This window comes from Ostrinia furnacalis, unplaced genomic scaffold (genome assembly GCF_004193835.3).
Source record: "Ostrinia furnacalis isolate ACB-3 unplaced genomic scaffold, ASM419383v2 OfSCF2357, whole genome shotgun sequence".
Taxonomy (NCBI): domain Eukaryota; kingdom Metazoa; phylum Arthropoda; class Insecta; order Lepidoptera; family Crambidae; genus Ostrinia; species Ostrinia furnacalis.
In genome coordinates this window covers 479,977-490,088 of record NW_021132596.1, presented here as the reverse complement: position 1 = coordinate 490,088, position 10,112 = coordinate 479,977, and the positions used below count along the sequence as shown (strand labels likewise).

General features: G+C 37.5%; 1 protein-coding gene across 1 annotated transcript; it reads left to right on the top strand.

Moving 5' to 3' along the window:
• Positions 1–490: 490 nt before the first annotated feature.
• Positions 491–2,929, top strand: LOC114355163 (uncharacterized). Its single transcript, XM_028307859.1, has 3 exons — positions 491–973; positions 2,413–2,710; positions 2,883–2,929. The coding sequence occupies exons 1-3, from the start codon at positions 512–514 to the stop codon at positions 2,927–2,929; spliced, it is 807 nt and encodes a 268-aa protein (XP_028163660.1). The 5' UTR covers positions 491–511.
• The last annotated feature ends 7,183 nt before the right edge of the window (positions 2,930–10,112 follow it).

Below are 10,112 nucleotides of genomic sequence, written 5' to 3'. Positions count from 1 at the left end.
AAAATCAGAGAAGGACCTTTTAAAATTCACATAATAATAATTGTTTGCTTGAAATTTCCCTCTCTGTATACCATGGTTAAATATTTCTTAAGATTATTTTTTAAGTGTGAATATTATAGTTGTTGCGCCCGCGGTGTGGGAGGCCCTGACTCTTTTGTATTGCTTATCGGAACTCGCTACCTGCTCACGGCGGTCGTTAGTGAATGTTCCTATGCTATTAATAACTGCCGTAAACGTATGTATTTAAAGTCTATGTTTCATTGTAACTCACACGAGATGGCACGAAATATTTTTCTCACAAGTAAAATGATGTACTATTTTGTTTATCTGCTGTTGATGCTCGCAATATATCGGTTATTTATTTTACCTCAGTTGATTTTGACCGTCATAATACCAATAGATTGGCTTGTATCTCACTTTAGAGAGACTTATCACCCGTTTTCCATGTGTAAATATTGTACATTCCAGACCAAATACATAACCACCATTAAATCCAACGCAGTTATTGTTTATGATACATTTCGCTATTAATATTTTTTATCAGAATGCCCGGGGGCTGCGCACGAAGGTCAATTTGTTTAAAAGAAACGTGGCTTTGAATTGTTTTGACATAATATCAATAACGGAAACTTGGTTATTGGATGGCATCGCTGACAGTGAGCTTTTTGACGAGCGGTACTTAGTATGGCGGCGCGACCGCGACTACCAGTCCACAGGGCAGCGGCTCGGCGGCGGCGTGCTCCTGGCCGTGCGCCGGGAGCTCGCCGCCGCCGGGCAGCCAGCCTGGCACTCCTCTGCAGAGGATGTATGGGTTACCGTCTCGTTCCGCACTGGAGGCGGTTTGTTGACATTGCATTTGTGTACAGTATATTTATGTAATCAGAAGGGTGGCAATTCAATGAATACTCAGCTCAATAATTTTACGAGTAAACTCGGGGACTGCTTTCTCTCCGCCCCGACCGATCTTTTTATGGTCCTAGGAGATTTCAATATGCCAAATATTACTTGGAATCCACAGGATAATGGACTGCTGGAGCCTCAAGGCACATTAAATGAATGTCAGGTTAGTTTTTTGGACACAATTGTTGAATGTAACCTTGACCAATACAATAATGTACTGAATATCCATGATAGGCTATTGGACCTTGTATTCTGTAACAAACATGTAATAGTGCAGCCTAGTGACCATCCTCTTGTTCCAGAAGATTCCCATCACAGATCAATCTGCATAGAATTGACTCTTGACATACCTAGTTTTTTAACTGTAAACAAGCGTACTCTGTTTGACTATAAAAAGGGAAATTATGATGAAATTAACTCAAAACTGTCAAAAATAGACTGGAATGAAATTCTATTGAGTGGTTCTATGGATGACTGTGTTAGTAATTTTTATAGCATTCTAACTGATCTTCGTGACACATTTATACCCCATAAAATTGTTTCCAGCTGCACTTTCCCCGTTTGGTACGACTCCGCGCTTAAAAAGGTTCTCAAAGAGAAATTTAAATATTTTAAGAAATTTAAAAAATATGGGAATCTATATGATTATGAAACTTACGCATTTCTTAGAGATCGAGCAATAAAATTAGAAAGTCAATGTTATCAATCGTATTTAAGTAAAGTGGAAGAGTCTGTTGTAGATAACCCCCGTTTGTTCTGGTCTTACACTAAGTCGCTAAACCGACCCTCTCACGCGCTACCTTCAGTGATGAAATACGAGGATCGGACCGGAGATACGGGGGTGTCTGTATGCAACCTATTCGCTGAATATTTCCAATCGACTTTTCTTGCCCCTAATGCAGCCAACTGCTCTCCAAATCTCATAAATCAGTATAATGAGAATTCCCATTTAAGTAATATAATTATAAGTCCAAATGAGATCGAAATATTGTTGAAAACCATTAATCTGAATAAGGGTGCTGGACCCGACAGCATAACCCCCTCTTTTATTAGACAGTGTGCAAGTAATTTAGTTTCTCCGTTGTGTATTATTTTTAAACGATCCTTAAGTGAAGGCACAGTTCCAGTTTCCTGGAAGACTGCGTTTGTAACGCCTGTGCATAAAAGTGGTGACCGATCTAATATAAAAAATTATAGACCTATATCCAAACTGTGTATCTTTGCCAAAATATTTGAAAGGATTGTTTATCGTCAGGTCTATGCTGCTTTAAAGTCGTCTTTTTCTCCGGAACAACACGGATTTTTGTGTCGGCGATCCACGGTATCCAATCTTTTGGTCTTTAACGATTATACCTCATCAACTATGGACTCAGGGTCTCAGGTAGACTGCATATTTACCGATTTTAGTAAAGCATTTGATCGGATAGACCACCTACTGCTCTTGGAGAAACTGTACAAAGCTGGTATTCACGGTAACNCTGCTTTCTCTCCGCCCCGACCGATCTTTTTATGGTCCTAGGAGATTTCAATATGCCAAATATTACTTGGAATCCACAGGATAATGGACTGCTGGAGCCTCAAGGCACATTAAATGAATGTCAGGTTAGTTTTTTGGACACAATTGTTGAATGTAACCTTGACCAATACAATAATGTACTGAATATCCATGATAGGCTATTGGACCTTGTATTCTGTAACAAACATGTAATAGTGCAGCCTAGTGACCATCCTCTTGTTCCAGACGACTCCCATCACAGATCAATCTGCATAGAATTGACTCTTGACATACCTAGTTTTTTTGTAAACAAGCGTACTCTGTTTGACTATAAAAAGGGAAATTATGATGAAATTAACTCAAAACTGTCAAAAATAGACTGGAATGAAATTCTATTGAGTGGTTCTATAGATGACTGTGTTAGTAATTTTTATAGCATTCTAACTGATCTTCGTGACACATTTATACCCCATAAAATTGTTTCCAGCTGCACTTTCCCCGTTTGGTACGACTGTGGTACGACTCCGCGCTTAAAAAGGTTCTCAAAGATAAATTTAAATATTTTAAGAAATTTAAAAAATATGGGAATCTATATGATTATGAAACTTACGCATTTCTTAGAGATCGAGCAATAAAATTAGAAAGTCAATGTTATCAATCGTATTTAAGTAAGGTGGAAGAGTCTGTTGTAGATAACCCCCGTTTGTTCTGGTCTTACACTAAGTCGCTAAACCGACCCTCTCACGCGCTACCTTCAGTGATGAAATACGAGGATCGGACCGGAGATACGGGGGTGTCTGTATGCAACCTATTCGCTGAATATTTCCAATCGGCTTTTCTTGCCCCTAATGCAGCCAACTGCTCTCCAAATCTCATAAATCAGTATAATGAGAATTCCCATTTAAGTGATATAATTATAAGTTCAAATGAGCTCGAAATATTGTTGAAAACCATTAATCTGAATAAGGGTGCTGGACCCGACAGCATAACCCCCTCTTTTATTAGACAGTGTGCAAGTAATTTAGTTTCTCCGTTGTGTATTATTTTTAAACGATCCTTAAGTAAAGGCACAGTTCCAGTTTCCTGGAAGACTGCGTTTGTAACGCCTGTGCATAAAAGTGGTGACGGATCTAATATAAAAAATTATAGACCTACTAGCTTTCCGCCCGCGGCTTCGCCCGCGTGGAATTTTGTCTGTCACAGAAAAACAATATCGCGCGCGTATTTACTCATCGTTTAGACCTGGACTACGACAAACGTTTTAAAACCAAAATCAGCTCAATCGGCCCAGTCGTTCTCGAGTTATAATCAGACTAACGAACATCAATTCATTTTTATTTATATAGATAGTTAGCGGCCGCCCGCGACTTCGTACGCGTGGATCCCGTTTTACCCCCTTCATCTTTCTTTAGCGGTTAACTCCCGTTCCCGTAGGAATTTTGCAATATCCTGTTGTAACTAAGCTTTAAGTTTACTAAGGTACCTGCATGCCAAATGGCAATGCCAGATTTTGTATGGAAGGTGGCGTCTTTTTTTTTTCGCGCGGCCATCGACCAAACTTTGTTTTTTGATTACAAAATAGTGTAATAAACCAAACTTACTATGGCATGTATACCTCTAAACTCAGTCTGACCTGATTTACGAACATTAGAAGTTTGATGATTTTCATACATTCATTTGTTATTTTACTGCACCTAATTTAAATTATATTGTAACTGTATGTTTCCCAAAAAAAATAAATAAATAAAAAATACTAGATTTGCTTTTTGCGCGCAAGTTTTGTAAGAAATTGCATCAAAATAGTGACATTGTATGTGTAAACAAACAATACTATCCATTATAGGCTCCAGACATCAGTATGGAGCAGAATCAGCGCAATAAAAAAATAGCGCAATATTTTGTTGCAATTTCTTACAAAACTTGCGCGCAAAAAGCAAATCTAGTATGTAAATTATCAAACTTCTAATGCTCGTAACTCAGTTCAGACTGAGTTTAGAGGTATACATGTCATAGTAAGTTTGGTTTATTACACCATTTTGTAATCAAAAAACAAGGTTTGGTCGATGGCCGCGCGAAAAAAAAAAGACACCAATTTCCGGCATTGTCTTTTCAAGCGTCTATCTTACGCAGTTTAGATTTTTTCATACATATGTTTTTTCCCGCTAACTCCCGTTCCCGTGGGAATTTTACGATATCCTGTTGTACCGAAGCTTTAAATTTACTAAGGTACCTGCATGCCAAATTTCAAGCGTCATCTTACGCAGTTTAGATTTTTTCATACATATGTTTTTTCCCGGTAACTCCCGTTCCCGTTGGAATTTTACGATATCCTGTTGTACCTAAGCTTTAAATTTACTAAGGTACCTGCACACCAAATTTCAAGCATCTAACTTAAGCGGTTTAGATTTTTCATACAAAAGGATTTTTCCGCTAATTCCCGTTCCCGTGGTAATTTCGGGAATTCCTTTCTTAGTACCTCTACGGTACCTAAACTACGTCCCTTCCAAATGGCAATGCCAGATTTTGTATGGAAGGTGGCGTCTTTTTTTTTTCGCGCGGCCATCGACCAAACTTTGTTTTGTGATTACAAAATAGTGTAATAAACCAAACTTACTATGACATGTTTACCTCTAAACTCAGTCTGAACTGAGTTACGAGCGTTAGAAGTTTGACGATTTACATACTAGATTTGCTTTTTGCGCGCAAGTTTTGTAAGAAATTGCAACAAAATATTGCGCTATTTTTTTATTGCGCTGATTCTGCTCCATACTGATGTCTGGAGCCTACACACCAAATTTCAAGCATCAAACTTAAGCGGTTTAGATTTTTCATACAAAAGGATTTTTCCGCTAATTCCCGTTCCCGTGGGAATTTCGGGAATTCCTTTCTTAGTGCACCTGTACGGTACCTAAACTACGTCCCTTCCAAATTTCAAGTGCCTACGTTTAGCCGTTTAGGCTGTGCGTTGATCTGTCAGTCAGTCAGTCAGTTTCTCCTTTTATATATTTAGNAAATAAAATAAATAAATAAAATAAATAAATCAAAAGGCAAGGTTTAACGGGTCCAAAGTTAAATGAAACAATTTTTTTTTTGTGTCTTCAATTGTTAGGCCACACGCTCGAATCGACCTATTTTTTTATGGCAAATATTCTTTGCGAGTATGCTGAGTTGTAGAACGACTGAGCCATGTTTTTAGTCACGGTGTGCAAAAGTTGCAAGCCTTTAATTAAGGGGAAGTTCAGAGTCGAGTACAGAATACAAGAAAAAAATGCACTGGTAAATGTTACTGAAAGTACATGCTGTTTTTTGCTGCTTACATTTTTAAGAATTCGCCATTTTGTTACCAATTGGCCAATCTATAAATCAAAATCATCAATCATCCACTGCTGAACATGGTCTGTGTTGTGTGTGGACGTCCTGAGGCTGAAATGATGACCCTTACAGGCTACGTAAATGGTTTTTTTTTTCTACCAACAACACGCAAGCACATCGATCGTAGAGAGTGCAAGTGAAAACAAAAACAGTCGAATGAATGCGCGGTCCAAAGCGATCAGTCACCGGCGCGCGTGCCAAGTCCCGGTCAAGGTGCGCCGGCGCATCGTCACCGAGTAAGACTGGCGGTATGCGTAAAGGTCATAGCAGACTTATCAACTCGGAAAGGGATCACCGTGTCGCCTTTCGCGAGTTGTCATTGCCTTTCGCGCGCTGTCAACCGCGAGGCAAGGCGTTTACGTTACGAATAAGTGTGCGTTGCAATATAGAGTTTTATACAAAGAATACTGACAGCCTCGAGTTGACACGTTACGATCCCTTTCCGGGTTGATAAGTGTGCTACGTCCTTTAAGGTGAGTATAGAGTAGAGCATTAAATTGCGGCCGCTCTATGAATGTTCTAGTGCATCCCTGACACAAACCAAACGCTAACGCTCGTCGTATTGTTACAAACCAACAATCTTAGTCATCTCACTTTAACAATAACCGGTGTTTTCTGTATAGAGATTGACAGATTTTTGACGTTTGTTAAAGTCAAAGTTTAATAAGATGGTGCAACTCAGCCTTATTGGTGTAACATTTCGTCGAGCCTTTCCACGAGCGCGTGCGATGCACATTGTTTTTGGTCAGAAGAAGGGAAAAAAGATGAGATAAGTGATCTGTCATCGACGTGCGTGCCAACTCGCCGGTCAAGGTGCGCCGCGGCGCTTCGTCACTGAATAACAATGGCGGTGTGCATTCTGTATGGATCACAAAGAGAGTGATATTAATAATATTAATACGGTGTTTATCCATCACAAGCTTACATTACAGAATACAGTCTGCGTCAAATTTTTAAAACATAAAAAAGTAACTGCAGCGTCTAATTTTTTGTGACACTCGAAAGTAGCCAAAAACGCAAAGTAAGATAACAACAATTGGAATAAGTTTGTGCTCTCACTTTTTGGGCACTTTAGGTACCACAAACTATTTGACACTGACTGTACATGATATACCTACTAGCTCTTCCCAGATAAAGGAGATTTGGACCCAGAAGAAATAAAAGAAAGAAAGATGAAATATTTAAGAAAAAATTGCTTTTTCGCCATGAGAAGCAGCAAAGAGCACTAATTATTGTTGATAATATGACTCAACGATAAAGATAAAGATAAAGATAAAGATACATTTATTTGTTCAAACATATTGTGTAGGTACATAAGGTGTTAAGTCAGCATTTAAAATGGTATCAACATGTCGTACCTTTGCGGTGTACAAATTAAATTAAAAATAAAATATCAATTACAATAATACTGCATAATCAAATCAAATTAAAGTTAAAGTCAATGTTGCATAATCAGATTAAATGGAAAAAAAAATATTAAAAAGTCAACTTAACTTTTTTACTCAAAAACAGTCGGTAAAAATGGAAAACTTTAAATTTAAAGCTGTTCGCTAACTGCCAGACGCCATTTAGTTTAGTTTAGTTTTAATTTAGTTTTTTACTTTACCCGCTGAAACTGCGAAATTCAATGGAACTGCTTAACGGGCCTTTTAAGAAATAATTCGAAAGAGTGAAAATTTTTACAGCGTTAATATTCTGCGATAAGTGAATTGATCCCGGCGGCAAAAGTGTTGGAAGCCAAAGCCGGAACTGTGGTTTAGGAAAAATAAAACAGCCAGACTGTTTTAATGAGGGCTATCGTTTTAGCGCTCACCAGTTTGCGCCACTGTAGAGTAAGGTCCTGTCACTTGCTAGTAGCGAAGACAGTGGCACCATCTGGTGAGTGCTAAAGTGGTAGGAGGACTATCGCATTTGCACTCATCAAGATGGCGCAACTGGAGAGTAAGGTCCTGTCAATCGCCAGGGGTGCCAACTGTTAAGTATAAAAACGATAGCCCTCATTAAATGACAGCTTTTCCTATTCTGAAGGCGAAAAAGTCTGAATTAAATATAGAAAATGAGCACATACACTTTTGAAAATTCATGTTCAATTTCTTCACGGTTTTGTTCAATGGCTTCATTATGATAAAAAACTAAGGTCAAATTCAGAAAAACTATACGTCTCACTGACATTTGACGTCTTAAAATCGGTAACGCATTTTCTTACATAACTTTTCAATTCCTATCATTGGAGGTCCGAAAATATTTCTCATACAATTTGATACCATAATGATCATTCTTCATAAAAAATTTAAAACCTACATATTTAAAGACATAATCATTGATATTCATAATATCACTAATCATACACTTAGTTTTTACTAATATTTGTTTTCATATATTTTTCTATACTAATGATCGAAACTCATAATCATTCGAATAAATAACTATAATATTCATAAATGTGATGTACCAATGCATGCTGCATGCTTGCTTTCATGCTGCATGCTCTGCATGCTTATCTACTCTATTAAATTATATATGATTTTTTTAAAGATACGAGTATGTCTGTTATAAAGTAAATTATTCTGAACAACAACATTATGAGTTGAAGTATGTTCTTAGTAACAACATTATTAATTAAAACAATATGATCAATGAATGTTATGAAGAAAAAAGATCTGAAAATAAAAATTATGTATTTTAAATGGTTCTTGGTAGTAACAGTATTGATAAAAAAATTATGATTACTAACTGTTATGAGCTCCGATGGTAGTAATAAAAATGTATGAATAAAAAAAGTATGAAAGATAAAATTATGAAGAGAGATTATTATGAACACAAATCGGTAGTAAGACAAAGAATAGGATTTAGAATTTTATGTGAGCCAATATAGAACCCTTAAAATCAACCTCCCGTACCGCTTCCATACCTCAGGCACTGACTGAGTGAAGTGCAAAACCTTTATCCTGATAATTTTAATTATTTCAGTAGGAGTTCTTTATTCGGTACCTAAGCTTAAAAATATACATAGATAACAATACACGTAATATGGTCAGGCTTCCTACTAGGTGGACAGACTATCTGGTAGGTCTTGAGAAAACCTGGATGCGGGCAGCGCGCGCAGAGCCGATCGTTGTGGAAACCCTTGAGGAGGCCTTTGTCCGGCAGTGGACGTCATTTGGCTGAAACGAACGAACAAATCCATTTGATTGTGAATGTACCCACTGCAAACTCGTTAGCTTTACATCAAACCCTAGTGGTTTTTAAAGCTATCTAAATGTAATTGTCTCAATGTAACTTTCTTTAAGGTGTTAAATAAAAAAAAATAAAAAAATTGTGCTGGCTGCATTTCTTGAGCTGTTCTAAAGTGCAAGTTCAGATTGGTTTTTTGCTAGTGTTGCTGATAATTGCTCAATTAAAACTCCTAGGCGTTGGTAGGTACTATTCTAACTAGACTTGCTTGTTAGCATTTTCCCTTGGGGTAAGGCAGAAGCTGCTGTTTTATAGCTGTTACAGATGACAGAAATCACTTAAAGGCGAACTTATGAATATGAACTGGTGACTACAGTGTTAATTATAATTTAACAGATATAACATAATTAAAACAGTTAAGAAAATCGATGGTCGCCATCACTGTGTATATTTACTGCTGTGTCTCATATTTGAGGAATGTACTAAGAAAATATGTCTCATGAGTAGAGTCTTATTTCAAAACAAGCGGCTGCCCGCGACTTCGTGCGCGTGGATCCCGTTTTACCCCCTTAGGGGTGGAGTTTCGTAAAATCCTTCTTAGCGGATGCCTACGTCATAACATCTACCTGCATGCCAAATTTCAGCCCGATCCGTCCAGTGGTTTGGGCTGTGCGTTGATAGATCACTATGTCAGTCAGTCAGTCAGTCACCTTTGAGTTATATATTTAGATGATGCCAACGATGTCAATTTCACCCTGTAAAACGTCAACAATGACTTGACTCTAAAGTCTGACATGTAGCCTATTCGACAGAAGAAGAAACTACTCAATTGATTAGTTATCGTTTACTTTATTAAGTTTCAAGGTATTATGTTAGTATGTTACTATCAGATATCTTGTAACTTAGACCGGTAACCGGAAAGATAGGAAGCCATTTTGATTTCACACCGTCACAATTGAAACCGCTCGACTATCTTTATGTACCCCAACTTTTCCACTTGCTGACTTTTTTAAATCTTTGGCGAAAGTTTTCAGACGTGTATAACATTATATGTAACATGTTGTTACAACACGTCTGTAAAGTTTTTACAGTTTATAGTACAGTAAATAATGTAGGCATTACCTTCACAGATAAATCATGTTGTTAAGAACTTGTTTGCTAACAGATAAGT

Bases quoted from the DNA above. Each gene is read 5' to 3' on its own strand.
- LOC114355163 (XM_028307859.1), top strand. From the start codon at position 512: ATGATACATTTCGCTATTAATATTTTTTATCAGAATGCCCGGGGGCTG. The intron at 974-2,412 runs GTCCTAGGAGAT...GATCTTTTTATG, and splicing joins CCCCGACCGATCTTTTTATG to GTCCTAGGAGATTTCAATAT. The intron at 2,711-2,882 runs GTACTCTGTTTG...AATTGTTTCCAG, and splicing joins TAGTTTTTTTGTAAACAAGC to CTGCACTTTCCCCGTTTGGT.